General features: G+C 46.3%; 1 protein-coding gene across 1 annotated transcript in view; it reads left to right on the top strand.

Annotated features, from left to right (window-relative positions):
- rab3gap1 (RAB3 GTPase activating protein subunit 1) overlaps positions 1 to 15,233 on the top strand; it is a 43,349-nt gene that overhangs the window by 17,254 nt on the left and 10,862 nt on the right. The window contains exons 16-21 of the mRNA XM_039006870.1: positions 2,113 to 2,167; positions 5,613 to 5,996; positions 10,612 to 10,749; positions 12,899 to 13,126; positions 14,811 to 14,907; positions 14,999 to 15,102. Coding sequence (XP_038862798.1) covers positions 2,113 to 2,167; positions 5,613 to 5,996; positions 10,612 to 10,749; positions 12,899 to 13,126; positions 14,811 to 14,907; positions 14,999 to 15,102 — 1,006 coding nt within the window. The remainder of the gene's footprint in view (positions 1 to 2,112; positions 2,168 to 5,612; positions 5,997 to 10,611; positions 10,750 to 12,898; positions 13,127 to 14,810; positions 14,908 to 14,998; positions 15,103 to 15,233) is intronic.

The following is a 15,233-nucleotide window of genomic DNA, read 5'->3' as shown; positions in this document are numbered from 1 at the left end:
GCCGTGGCCACCAGCTGCATTAAGTACTGCAGTGCATCTCCTCCTCATGGACTGCACCAGATTTGCCAGTTCTTGCTGTGAGATGTTACCCCACTCTTCCACAAAGGCACCTGCAAGTTCCCGGACATTTCTTGGGGGAATGGCCCTAGCCCTCACCCTCCGATCCAACAGGTCCCAGACGTGCTCAATGGGATTGAGATCCGGGCTCTTCGCTGGCCATGGCAGAACACTGACATTCCTGTCTTGCAGGAAATCACGCACAGAACAAGCAGTATGGCTGGTGACATTGTCATGCTGGAGGGTCATGTCAGGAGGAGCCTGCAGGAAGGGTACCACAAGAGGGAGGAGGATGTCTTCCCTGTAACGCACAGCGTTGAGATTGCCTGCAATGACAACAAGCTCAGTCCGATGATGCTGCGACACACCGCCCCAGACCATGACGGACCCTCCACCTCCAAATCGATCCCGCTCCAGAGTATAGGCCTCGGTGTAACGCTCATTCCTTCGACGATAAACTCGAATCCGACCATCACCCCCGGTGAGACAAAACCACGACTCGTCAGTGAAGAGCACTTTTTGCCAGTCCTGTCTGGTCCAGTGACGGTGGGTTTGTGCCCATAGGTGACGTTGTTGCCGGTGATGTCTGGTAAGCACCTGCCTTACAACAGGCCTACAAGCCCTCAGTCCAGCCTCTCTCAGCCTATTGCGGACAGTCTGAGCACTGATGGAGGGATTGTGCGTTCCTGGTGTAACTCAGGCAGTTGTTGTTGCCATCCTGTACTTGTCCCGCAGGTGTGATGTTCGGATGTACCGATCCTGTGCAGGTGTTGTTACACGTGGTCTGCCACTGCGAGGACGATCAGCTGTCCGTCCTGTCTCCCTGTAGCGCTGTCTTAGGCGTCTCACAGTACGGACATTGCAATTTATTGCTCTGGCCACGTCTGCAGTCCTCATGCTTCCTTGCAGCATGCCTAAGGCACGTTCACGCAGCTGAGCAGGGACCCTGGGCATCTTTCTTTGGTGTTTTTCAGAGTCAGTAGAAAGGCTTCTTTTTAGTATCCTAAGTTTTTATAGCTGTGACCTTAGTTGCCTACCGTCTGTAAGCTGTTAGTGTCTTAACGACCGTTCCACAGGTGCATGTTCATTAATTGTTTATGGTTCATTGAACAAGCATGGGAAACAGTGTTTAAACCCTTTACAATGAAGATCTTTGAAGTTATTTGGATTTTTATGAATTATCTTTGAAAGACAGGGTCCTGAAAAGGGATGTTTCTTTTTTTGCTGATTCTATATTTTAATTTAGCAGCGGTGTGCTTTTACATTTTTTTTACGGGATAGTGTGACATTTTGGCAACTAAGCCATTTCTTTACTTATCCAGAGTCAGATGAACTCATGGATACCATTTTTATGTCTCTGCATGCAGTTTGAAGGAAGTTGCTAACTATCATTAGCGCAATGACTGCATGTCTATGGGAACATGTAGCATGTTAGCTGTTCCTGTAGACTACCAACGTGCTAGCTGTTCCCCTAGCCTTCAAGTCATTGCGCTAGTTAGCAATGGCTTGTGAAACTACCTTCAACTTCGTTCAAACTGTACGCAGTGACATAAAAAATGGTAATTCCCAAAATCTCACACTATCCCTATAAGATCAGAGAAACAAGTTACATCATATATTTGTAGCAAGCAGAGCGAGCAGTGGCGCGATTCAGAGCCACGAGCGCACAGCCACCGCTTGCTCATATCCCTACAGTGCACTGGCTCCCATCAGTTATATTTAATATGGTGTCAACATCATTTCATTTTCATGCATTTTGGTGTCAAATGTTGTTGTTTTTTGTCACCTTCTCAAAGTCGTTCTACAAGAAAATCTCCTGGGGGCATGCGCCCAGACCCCTGCAGCAAAGAACCCCTCCCGCTACCTTTCCCACCGCTGTTGAAAAAAATCCTAGGGGAAACACTGCACTTGATTACAGAGGGAATAGAAATAGAAATTGGATTGAACCCTCATCAAATTGGATTGAACCCAAACCGGAATCCCATCAATAATGATGTTGAGGGTATACACCGGGACTGTATACTGAATTATCCCCTTCCCTGTCTTTTATTTCAGACTGGCCAGTGGTCCTCCAGACCTTCGCTGCTGTCTCCTGCACCAGAAACTCCAGGTGACTAGCCCAGTCTATCAACTATATACATACAGACCTCACTATGATTATTACTAAGACTGTTTACTCAGTCCTAATTAATAACAGCTTTGTCAGAGTTTTCCCTCTTTAAGGCCTGCAACAACAACAAAGCTCTCTGTAATGATAAAGACCACTATAAGCCCCACACACCAACATAAACAATCGCTACATGAAAGCATTAATCCAGCACAAAGCAAACTATCTGCAGAAATGAATTGTTTAGGAATGATGGATTAAGATGGTGGTAACAGCAGCAGCAACTTGTACACCAGGATCTCTATCGTTCTGTGTGTTTTGGTTTTGCATATTAGTCTGGTAGCAATAGCATGTACAAACATTTTTACTGGTAGTACAAAAGAAGTACATCTCTCCTCCGAGTGTTCACTCAATTGAGTCTAAATTTATCCTGGAGAGGATAGGGTGAATAAGGTAAAACTGTTGATAATAATGCCTCTGTCTTAAGTTTATGATGGAGAGGGTGTGAGTGAGTGGACAGGTAAGAGAGGGAGAGCCGACAGGTAGCAGAGAAAGAGAGAGCGAGCCGACGGGTAGGAGAGAAAGAGAGAGAGCGAGCCGACGGGTAGGAGAGAAAGCGAGAGAGCGAGCCGACGGGTAGGAGAGAAAGCGAGAGAGCGAGCCGACGGGTAGGAGAGAAAGCGAGAGAGCGAGCCGACGGGTAGGAGAGAAAGCGAGAGAGCGAGCCGACAGGTAGGAGAGAAAGAGAGAGAGCGAGCCGACAGGTAGGAGAGAAAGAGAGAGTGAGCCGACGGGTAGGAGAGTGAGCCGACGGGTAGGAGGGTGAGCCGACGGGTAGGAGGGGGAGCCGACGGGTAGGAGAGTGAGCCGACGGGTAGGAGAGTGAGCCGACGGGTAGGAGAGAGCCAGAGAGAGAGAAAGCCAGCCAGTCGACAGGTAGGAGAGAGAGACAGCCAGCCAGTCAACAGGTAGGAGAGAGCGAGTCGACAGGTAGGAGTGTCTCCCCCCTAGGGCTGTGACGGTCATGGAATTTTGGATGACAGTAATTGGCCTGCCAAATGACCACGGTCACTGCAAAAACTGTTTTAATACCAAGAAAATAAATATAGACAGTATTGTTTGCAGTTGTTGTACACTGCTCAAAAAAATAAAGGGAACACTTAAACAACACAATGTAACTCCAAGTCAATCACACTTCTGTGAAATCAAACTGTCCACTTAGGAAGCAACACTGATTGACAATAAATTTCACATGCTGTTGTGCAAATGGAATAGACAAAAGGTGGAAATTATAGGCAATTAGCAAGACACCCCCAATAAAGGAGTGGTTTTGCAGGTGGTGACCACTTCTCAGTTCCTATGCTTCCTGGCTGATGTTTTGGTCACTTTTGAATGCTGGCGGTGCTTTCACTCTAGTGGTAGCATGAGACGGAGTCTACAACCCACACAAGTGGCTCAGGTAGTGCAGCTCATCCAGGATGGCACATCAATGCGAGCTGTGGCAAGAAGGTTTGCTGTGTCTGTCAGCGTAGTGTCCAGAGCATGGAGGCGCTACCAGGAGACAGGCCAGTACATCAGGAGACGTGGAGGAGGCCGTAGGAGGGCAACAACCCAGCAGCAGGACCGCTACCTCCGCCTTTGTGGAGATCATCCTACTCTGCGTCTCACAAAGACACGGCGGTTGGAACCAAAAATCTCAAATTTGGACTTATCAGACCAAAAGACAGATTTCCACTGGTCTAATGTCCATTGCTCGTGTTTCTTGGCCCAAGCAGGTCTCTTCTTCTTATTGGTGTCCTTTAGTAGTGGTTTCTTTGCAGCAATTCGACCATGAAGGCCTGACTCATGCAGTCTCCTCTGAACAGTTGACGTTGAGCTGTGTCTGTTACTTGAACTCTGTGAAGCATTTATTTGGGCTGCAATCTGAGGTGCAGTTAACTCTAATGAACTTATCCTCTGCAGCAGAGGTAACTCTGGGTCTTCCTTTCCTGTGGCGGTCCTCGTGAGAGCCAGTTTAATCATAGCCCTTGATAGTTTTTGCAACTGCTCTTGAAGAAAATGGCAAAGTTCTTGAAATTTTCTGGATTGACTGACCTTCATGTCTTAAAGGAATGATGGATTGATTGGCTCAAATGCATTAATTAGGAAAGAAATTCCACAAATTGAACTTTTAACAAGGCACACCTGTTAATTGAAATGCATTCCAGGTGACCTACCTCATGAAGCTGGTTGAGAGAATGCCAAGAGTGTACAAAGCTGTCATCAAGGCAAAGGGTAGCTACGTTTAACACTTTTTTGGTTGCTACATTATTCCATATTTGTTATTTCATAGTTTTGATGTCTTCGCTATTGTTTTACAATATAGAAAATAGTGAAAATAAAGAAAAACCCTGGAATTGAGTAGGTGTGTCCAAACCTTTGACTGGTACTGTATATTATAATTGTTGGGGTTGTTCTTGACACATTTTCTCCTCTCCTCCGCTCCTGACTGCATGTGCTACCATAGAAATAGAATGAAAAGAACAGCCCCCCCCCAAAAAAAATCAGTTAACATCATTTGAATGAACGTTCTACATTACTTTGGAAATTATTTCAATACCAGGCAGCGGTTCCAAGCCTGTTCGATGAATAATTTTTCTATGTGTCCTGCTGCTGCATTGTGGTCATCCAGTCAACTTTTGTGCCAGCCCTACTCCCCACGGCCCAGCCAGATGTCTGCAGAGGCCCCAGACAGAACCAGACCCATAAACTGTGTTGTTATTCAGCTGCCCACGCCTCACCTGGGGGAGGGAGGGATTGAGGAGAGTGAGAGGAAGCGATAAAAGGAAGTAGGGAGAGGTGGTAATAAAGATGTCCGGAGAGAGTGTGAGCGAGGATGAGAGGGAAGGAAGGAGAGGTAATATCTTTCTGGAAAGGTGGAGAGAGCCACTTTATCTGCAATCACTTTAATAAGAGGAAGAGGTGCCCAGCCTGCACTGGGCAGAGAGCTTCTGACTCATAAGCTGAGTCTGTCTCTGTATCGCTCTCGCGCTCTCTCCCTCTACTTACCTACCTCTCTGCTCTCTTTCCCCTTTCTCTCTCTCTGTTCTCTCTTTCTCACACACACACACACACACACACACACACACACACACACACACACACACACACACACACACACACCTAGGCTAGGCATGCATCAGTATTAGAGCAGGAAGTGACTCTATTCATAGTAATAAAGTGCTGCAGCCTGCACTAGGTAGAGGTTTGGAGCTCAGTGTAGGAGGAAGAGAAGACTTTAGTGTGGGCACACAGGGACATGATGATGAGAAATGGCTCGATAAGGGGCAAAGGGATTGGGTTATACCGGATAGAATTACACACACACACACCGCCCAAAAGCTTGCCATCTGCTGCTGTTTCCCTGACTCCCTGCACTCATCACTCTTTGTCCATCTCTGCCCCCCAGATGCTCAACTGCTGCATTGAGAGGAAGAGAGCGAGGGATGATGGGAGGAAGACGGCTGAGGGAGGGAAGGAGAAGGAGAGGGAGAGAGGGAGGGAGAGGAAGGTGTCAGGGTCGACTGGGACTGAGAACGGGCGCCTGGGGCCAGGGAGTGCGGAGATGGGCAGAGAGGTGTCTCCTGGGAAGTCGTGGGACTCGTGGAGTGACAGCGAGGGCGAGGACGAGTTCTTTGAGTGCCTGAGCGACACGGAGGAGATGAAGGAGGCTGGGTCCACAGACGGAGAGAAGGGCGGGGCCAAAGTGGCCAAGCCAGAGGGTCGGCTCCACCCCCACGGGAAGTTGACTCTGCTCAACTCCCAGGAACCCCTGTACATCCCTGTTACTCAGGTCAGACACACAAGCACACACAGCCATTTCAATCTTCATGTGATTGACTGATGGCTTCAAGCACCCTTTAATTGTTTCCTAATGTTTGGTATACTCAGTGCATATCATTGTAAAATGATTCCTAGGACCAATATGTCCCCATACTGACCATGTCATTAACAATGCCACAGGTCAGACAGATAGACAGCCATGGCAGATGTACTGTACAATATGCACCACTAACTGTGGTGAACTATTGAACTATTCATTACTACATTGTAGTGATACTGTGACTCATTGAACTATTCATTACTACATTGTAGTGATACTGTAACTCATTGTTACTATGGTACCATAAATCACTATAACACGGTTGCCCTGACCAATACACACTGCACACAGTGCCTAATTCATTATCACAGACTTTTAAGAAATTGTTGTAACATAAATCCCATAATTAGCTTTAAATGTCTGTGGGTTCATCTTAATAAGTATGGTAAAAGCCAAGAGCAGCATGATGTGGAACTTAGCCTGACAGAATCAACTCAACAAAGGTTGTGCTCAGCCTCTTATTGTAGAAGGCATTTGGGGGCAGGTAGATACTACAATACATCTTGTTATAATTGGCTATATCCTCTTCCATTTGGTGATCAGCCTCTATGCCAGGGGTGTGAAACTCATTCAATGGGGGGACTAGTGTCTGCTGGTTTATGTTTTTTCCTTTACAATTAAGCCCTAGTCAACCAGGTAAGAGGCACTCCTTACTAATTAGTGACCTTAATTCATCAATAAAGTACAAGGGACGAGCGAAAACCCGCAGACCGTTGGCCCTATGTGGAACAAGATTGGCACATGTGCTCTATGCTATGAGTCTCTCTGATAGTGCTACCTCCCTCCCTCTACATTCCCTGCTATGTGTGTGAGCCCAGAGCTAGCCTGGAGAGATGTGTAGCTCCTCTACCCCTCATCAATTATAGACTGGGATGAATAGGAGAGTTAATTAATGCACAAGGCTGAGTCTGACACTGTTCAATGATTAACACTAGGAGGTGAGATGCAGGAATGGAGATGGTGGCCCGGGCTGTCTGAAGCTGCTATCTATCCACAAATGCATAACACGCACACAAAGACACACACACACACAGTACACGGACATATACACGGTACACGCACACAAAGAAGACACACAGACCCAGTACACGGGGACACACACACATAGCAAACGCTGCAGATGGTGGGCGAGGACGGACGCCTTGCCGTGTTAAGAGAGCGGAACGACCGTGTACTGCGTGGAGGAGAGATGGATGGAGTGTGTGAGTGTAAAATAAACTAGTGTCAGCACTTCTAGATGGGCCCAACGTTTTCACACAGCTTGTGTCTGCTAACACACACACACACACACACACAGTCTCAGGCCGTGTCTACAATTGACACTTACATTTGACTTCTGCTATCAGAATACGAAGATCGAAGATCAGGTCTAGACGCACTGAAGTTGCATTGTGGTCTGATTGTGTTCAGATCTGGCTGACCACCTTATCGAGCCATTTTCCCTCAGGAGGTTTGTAATAATAATTGGGTGTGGAATTTTCATTGTTGGACATAAAAGATTGTAAAAGTCCCCAGGAAATCAGCTCCAAGGGATTTTAATTGAAGAAATCTGTTCCCAAGTATTCCCACGCATAATAGAGACAATACGTGACCGTATACAAATGTAAGCAAGGTTTGAAATGATTATGTTTTAGTTAAACATATCTGTTTGGGCTGCTTGCGGTCAATTTGCAGTCTACAAATTATTTGTTCCTGCCCCCCGACCATCCGCTCAAGAAAAAATTGTCCCGCGGCTGAATCTCAATGATGATCCCTGGTGTATACAGAGTCCAGAACACTTGGGTTTTGGGAAAGAGCATTATAACATTTGCGGAAATACATTCCTAGCGTGTGAGGAACGTGTTTGCTGGCCTCATGAATGCTAGCCAGCTAACAACAATTTCTATAGTTATTCTAATAACTCTATTCTCGAGTTATTCTAACCCGTTTGCAATCCCTTTAGCTTTGCTTGCTGGCTAGCCACAGATTGTTACCTGGCTTGTTAGCTACAGTAGTTAGCTACTACCATTAAGTTGTTGTGTTATAATATTTAGCCTGTTCCACCGTTTGCAGACTACATACTGGCATTTGAATATAGTCCGGAAAATCCTGACCAAATGTGGACTAATTTGCCTTGCACCCCCTCCCCTTGTGCTTCTCTGCCTGTCTCTGAACCATTGCAGTGACTTCTGTTGCAGAGACAGCTTCTCCCACTCTTGTTTGCGGCCGATTGGGGAAAGTCGCAAAATGCTATTAAAATCAGAGAAATCCTCGGTGTCGAAACTCCCCAAAAGTAGCCTGAAAAGTAGCTGAATTTGACGCTATCCACTTTTACCAATAAAGTCACTGGAGGGGGTCTGAAAACTTGCTAAATATATCGACGTAGTCGCTAAATTGGCAACACTGACTGTGGACATGGTGGATACATTTAAATGTAGCTGAAGACGCAAGATGTGTCTGTGAAGAATACAAAAACTGCATTCATTAACTGTCAAGTCTAGACACGGCCTCAGTCTCCGGCTGTCTCGGTGTATCATGCAGGGATTTTTGCACTTGTCTTTATCTATCTCTCTCCCTCTTTATCCACACCATTCTCCAAACTTTTGTGTCTCTGTCTCTCATATATCACTCCCACTACCCCTCAGTCCTTTTCCATTTCCTCTCTCTTTTCTCTTTCTCTCGCTGTCTGTCCTCTCAATGACATGTTCTCTCTTTCTCTTTCTCTTCCTACATCCATCGATTATCTGTACGTCTGTTTGCTCATCTGTGCTGCTCTGTCTCTGTCTCTGTCTGGATCTGTTGTCTCCATCTCTACTCGCCTGTCTGTTTTTTTCTTTCTATTACCTTTCAACCATTTCCTCTCTGACACCCCTGTCAATCTCTCTCTCGCTCTCTCGCGCTCTCTTTCTCTCTCTTTCTCTCCCGCACTCCCTCTTTTCTCTTTCTCCCTCTCTGTCGAACTTTTAAACAGCAGGGGCAGGGTAGAAGGGGAGGACAGGGGTAGGCAGAGATGGGTGTTTTAGATTCATGGCATTGCCACTATTTGTAATGAGGTGGATGCCTCTGCTCCACTACTACTCATGCTCTGCTCGGCATTCTCACCTTCCTTCCCTAGTTTTAATTAGTCTGGGTAAAGTGTTTTTTGATCGCCGCTCCTGTCTGCCCTGTTTGTATTCTCCACACTGTCTGCGTCCTAAATAGCATACTATACTGTATATGGTGCACTACTTTTGACAAGGGGCAAGGCCCATAGGGCTCTGGTCAAAAGTAGTGCACTATATATGGGAATGGGGTGCAATTTAGGATGCGGATCTCTCGAGCCGCAGCTAATGGTCCCCTCTGACTCAGGTCTTTCTTTATTTCATTAGAAACTTGCTCAGGAGGGGACAGGCTTTTAGTCTTTTCTTTCTCCCAGACCCGACTGTGCATTAGTCAGTCTGAGCCCACTGGGTAGAATGCATTAGAGGCTGTGATGGTAAAGAAAGAAAGGCACAGTTGGATTCTGCCCCCCCCCCCGTTTTCCATTCATGATTGCATGGTTTTGCCTTCTGCATTTAGAGGTATGCGGTTGTTGTTTAAAAAGGTAGGTACAGCAGCCTTACATTGGGCTACTTCCGCTCAGAAATCCTTTGGGTGTTGTATCGAGCCCATTGTTATATAAGCCTGCTTTGTGCTGGAAAACAGTTGCATAATGGCAGCAATGCAAAAGGCAGGAATGGCCAATTAAAGCAGGTTATAGAATGTATAAGTAATGGCTATTAGGGAGTTATTACAAGCCAGGGAGCAGAATCAGGATTCTATGAAATTAGGGACTTTTCTTTAGCAGGTTTATCTGAACAATAGTGATTATTTTGTACATAACAAACCTACTGGGTAATCTGTGTGACTCAAGACAATGTTAGTCCTCTGAGCTAAAGCCCTGGCTAACTCAAGTTCCAGAGTCTCAAGCAAGGTTACTCATCAAGCAAGCGGAGTTTGGCCAACCACCACCTACCTCTACATGTAATCAGTCTTTCTTGCTCATTCAAATAGGTGCATAACAATTTTCGCTATGCACCTGATTGGCCGGTGATCATGACTGACTTTGCCAGTGGTGGAACCGAGTCCGACCTTAGCGAACATTATGCAGTGTTCAGTTGCCCTTCAGCAACTTGGACACTAGACAGGACTGTGGACATTGCTCTACAAGACAGAACCAGTGTTCATTAGCTGGAGCTGATGGGAGATTGGCAGGGCGTTGTGGTTGTTTTGGCATGGGGTTGTAGATGCCCCAAGTGTTCCATTGTTCCACAGGTTGCTAATGAACATGACGAGCTGTCTCCTCTGTTCTCCTCAGAGTGAATGACCGGGCCAATCCTTGTCACTGCAGCATGTCTCTCACACACTAATAAGTACTGTAACATACAGACCTTATGGATCAACTTAAGGGGTCAGTTTCTGGCTTCCTTGTGTGTCGGAAACCAATCCACACACACATGCTTCTTCATGCACACACTAAAACCCATAAAACACAGAAACCCTGAGTGTCCTCCTCCCCACTCCCCAGGAGCCAGCGCCCATGACAGAAGACCTTCTAGAGGAGCAGTCGGAGGTATTGGCCAAACTAGGCACGTCAGCCGAGGGTGCCCACCTCCGCGCCCGCATGCAGAGTGCCTGTCTGCTCTCAGACATGGAGTCTTTTAAGGTGAGGACACATACCCCACCCTGACATATATATTTTACACACACACACACACACGTATTTTACACACACACACACACACGCCCTGAAATGAATGCTGGCACACACAAACACAGAGAAACATACACAGAGAGAGGCACACTCACTCTCACTGACACCCAGACTGGGTGAGTGGCACAGGAGCCTATTAGTGTTCTCCGTCCTCAGTCAGTCAATGTGTCAGACTGGGGGGCGTTTGATTTGATTCTCACAGTCTCTCTGCCTCCCTCGTCTCACACGGTGGCATAGTGGAGGGCATGCTAATTGTGTTATTAATATCAATGAAAGGCTTCTTTCTTATTAGAAAGCGTGAGGGGTGTGGATTTGGACATGTGAAGAGGTCTTTGAGAGCTGATGTACTGTATAGATTTCTGTTTTAGTGCTTCAAATAATTTCCATTTAGAAAATAAGCCTCCGTCGTGTTGAATTATTGAATACTGATGTTATGCCTGTAAAAGTATTAGTTGATAGAAGGTTGAACACACAAATGCTTTTGATGATTCATGTAAATTTCCTTCGTCATGCAGACAAATCTACAAAGCTCTTTACAATCCTGCTATGTGTCTCAAATTAATTTCATCAAGTTACATTTAATAGTTGTCCCTTTAAAAAAAGAATGGACTCAGGCTAAAGTAAGCTTCATTAATCTCTATGGTCACCTTATTGTGCAATGAATACAGTGAAACGTACCCCATTTTTCTGCTGAGTAGAGTGCAGCCACACCTGCCAACTCCAAGCTGTTGGATTCAAGAGGTTCAGAACTTCAGGTCATTATCTTTAAACTTCTCTGATGGGACTTCAGGCTCGACCCCTTTGTTCCCAACAGTAACAAACGTTGACAAATAGTGTTCTTTCAGGGGGCACAGTTGCAACTTTCTGTTGCATTACCCTGGTCTGTTTTTAGCTGGCCCACTAAATGCTCTACTTTGGAGTTAGTTGTATGTTCTCGACCTCTTCTTCTTCTGTTCTTTCTGAGCTCCGACAACAGCTGACGTGAGGAGGAGGGAGATGGGTTAAAAACTAGAGGAAGAAGAATGTTGTGTATTCAGCCAGAGCCCATAGTTGAGTTGGAATGGCCTCAAAATGTTTCATGGTCAGGGCCGACCTGCTCTGTATGTAATTGTGCTTAGCCAAGCATAATCTGGCATTTTAGCTTTAATTATCCCGGTCCCTGCAGGCGCAATGCCAAGGATGGACCACTGATGAATGGTGGGGACTTAGGAATATGACACCCAAGCACTACGTAACCAGCCCCCTCTTCAACTGAATGTCACACGCACGAATCCCGGCATGCGCGCACACACACACACACACACACACACACACACACACACACACACACACACACACACACACACACACACACACACACACACACACACACACACACACACACACACACACCTTCTTTAGGGGGACTGCAGTAGAGGAGAAGCCCCCTGCCCTGGACCCCCAGGCTACGGAGGAGCTCCTGTCTCAGTTATTCACGCTTTATCCTCTTTCTCATCAATCCATCTACTGCCGCTGCACTGAAATGGAACTGTCTCCTCGCTACGAAACTTACCACAGAAAAAAAAGGAAATGAAGTAAGGCAGGCTTCTAATTAATTATGGAGTGTGAATGAAGGAGAGAAATGACTGTGTTGAATCTCACTAACGCACATCAGCGAAAGGTCACACAAAAGTTCTTCTTGTTCAGTTGGTCAGTCGGTTGGTTTCCAGAGGAAGCAGGGAAACAGTGAGACATTGATTTATTTCACAGCAGCAGGTACTCTGATTCAGATTCAGTCCCTCTGAGGGCCATTAACAGACTGATGCTGTCTGCTACACCTGAATCATCACCTGTCTCTGAGTCATGAGCTCACAGACAGCGAGCACTGCTCTGGAGTGGAGCTGAAGCACTAGAGGTGGCGATGACATCAGCCAGATGTATGTGTGTTTTCTGCTACTATCGCCAGGGTTTTTTAGAAGACTTTTGACTTCTCTTGAGTGCGTATATATGCTTTGGAAGATTAGAATATAGTTGAAAACCTTGAACATCTGTGGGGTTTGAGAACATGACTTGGCTATGACGGTGTCAGTAACAAGCCTGTGTCTGTCCGTGTCCATATTAGGCAGCGAACCCTGGCTGTACCCTGGAGGACTTTGTGAGGTGGTACTCACCCAGGGACTACGTTGAGGAGGAGGTGGTGGACGAGAACGGGGACACGGTGGTCAGGGGTGACTTGAGTGCCAGGATGAAGATCCCGGGAAACATGTGGATGGAGGCCTGGGCCACAGCCAAGATTACCCCCGCTCGCAGACAGAGACGCCTGTTTGACGACACCAAGGAGGCGGAGAAGGTACTGAGCTTTAAGAATTGTATTGTGCATTGCAGGGCCGGTAACATTTTGTGTTTTTATAGCTAGCTCATTTTTTTGGTTTTGAAAATATGTGAATGGGATCCAATTTAGTTTATATTCAAACTTTGGGTGACTAGGCAACCTAGACATTTTCGATCCAACATTATTAACTGGAATGAATCAATAAACTCAATATCTGACATAGACTGTGAGGTCTTTTTTTTTTAAATTAGGCCTATAGTTGCGTAGTGCAGGCCTACACGATGCAGACCTGCGTAAAGCAGACCTGCATGAAGCAAGCTCAGCCCTGTGAGATCTATTGTCCAATAATGTTGGTGTCTCTGTGTGTGTGTGTGTGTAGATGAAAACGCCCCTTTTAGTCTAGCTTTAAAATATAAAGGTTGCTGCAGTTTGACATGATTTTCATCCTCTCAAAGGCCAGGAGTTTTTAAAACCATGTGAACTGATTTTTAGAAAAACTCTGGTCCCATCAGAGCCCTTATTAAACCTTTTTACAACTGATTAATCACATCATACCGTGTTAGTTCCAGAGTCTTTGGTTACCAGACCAGGAAAAACTAAAAGGGGGGATAAGCTCATTTTGGGGGTTTTCCTCTCAAGGTTAGGATTTGGGGAGGATAAGTTGTGCCTAAGAACAACTTTTACCCAGAGCCATTTTGCATTGTGATTCACTGACTGATTTAATATAACTAGCAGTTCAAAAGGCCACCCCTTTGAACTGCTAGATTGAGAGTGAATGACACCTCCACCTGTTCTGTAGCTCATTGCTGCCAGCCCAGAGAACTAAACACTGCCAGGTTCACTACACACTCTGCCTCTCTCTGTTTGTCCCTGTTTCAGCCAATCACCATGCAGCGCTGCTAGAAATAGGAAGTAGGTCAGAACACAAGGTGTCCCTGCTACGAGACACACACACACACACACACACACACACAAGGTGTCCCTCCCCTCCCTGCCATGGGTCCCCTCCCTGAGAGTTTAAACTGAGTTCAGGGGAACCTTGCCGGGCCTTGAAGGTCGGTCATCTAGCCTATAGCGCTGCGTCCTTCATCCGTATGGCTGCCGCCAGCCGGCTCTTTTGGGGAAATTCCAGGTGCACAATTTAGTTTGGAATTAATTTACTGCTGATTTATATATATATATTTTTTTTTTCTTTTTTCTTCCTGCTCCAGTAAGTTGTCCTCTTAAGTAGGTAGATGACAGGTGTGCTTCTATATTCCACAGTCCTCTGATTGCAGTCAAGATCATTGCCACAAGGTCACTCTGCGACAACTTAAGAGCGCTGTACTGTGCCTTTCCTTCTATCCCTGTTCTCTCCCTGTGCACGAGAGCCTGAAGGGTTGTGTGTTATTAAGGGATACCAAATCAGATTGAGCTCCTGGAATCTCATCACTGACTCACTCAACATAACGAATGACCCTGTGTTGTATAAAGAGGAGGGTCATTAAAATGCAGCGCTGCCTCTCGCCAACACAATTGCGTTTATGCGGCAGACAGCCTCCATAAGTCAAAAGAAGCCGATGAACCAGTTTTGTAAAAGAACAATGCCTTTGGAAATGTCAAGTACCTTGCCGGGTCCCTGACAACCTCTGGAATCATAATTGCTGTAAGAGAGAGATGGAGAGAGAGAATTTGCTTTTGATATTCTTCCCTTCCCCCCCAGGTGCTGCACTACTTGGCGGTACAGAAGCCAGCAGACCTGACCCGCCATCTCCTGCCCTGCATCCTCCATGCTGCCATCCTCAAGGAGAAGGAGGAGGGTTAGTGACCGCAGGGTCCTGTTGCTCTGTCTGTCTCTTTATCTATCCCTCTCTCATATTTCACCAACTTCCTCTCTTCTCTCCCATACAGAGTCAGTAGAGGACATTCTTTCTGCTAGAAAGGCCATCCAGCAGGCCACCTCTCATGCCAGCAAGCTGCTGCGCCACCCCAGCCCAGACTACAAGAAACTAGAGGTGACTGGAAACAACTTTTTTTTCCATCTAGCCTTTATCTTACCAGGATAAATCCTGTTTTTCAAGGGAGACCTGGCAAGATTGACGATCTCTCCCCAACAGTCTCTAATCCCTAACCTCTACCTCTAACC

This window comes from Salvelinus namaycush, chromosome 13, assembly GCF_016432855.1.
Source record: "Salvelinus namaycush isolate Seneca chromosome 13, SaNama_1.0, whole genome shotgun sequence".
NCBI lineage: Eukaryota > Metazoa > Chordata > Actinopteri > Salmoniformes > Salmonidae > Salvelinus > Salvelinus namaycush.
Note: the sequence above shows the minus strand (reverse complement) of the source record. Positions and strands in the feature narration are given on the sequence as shown.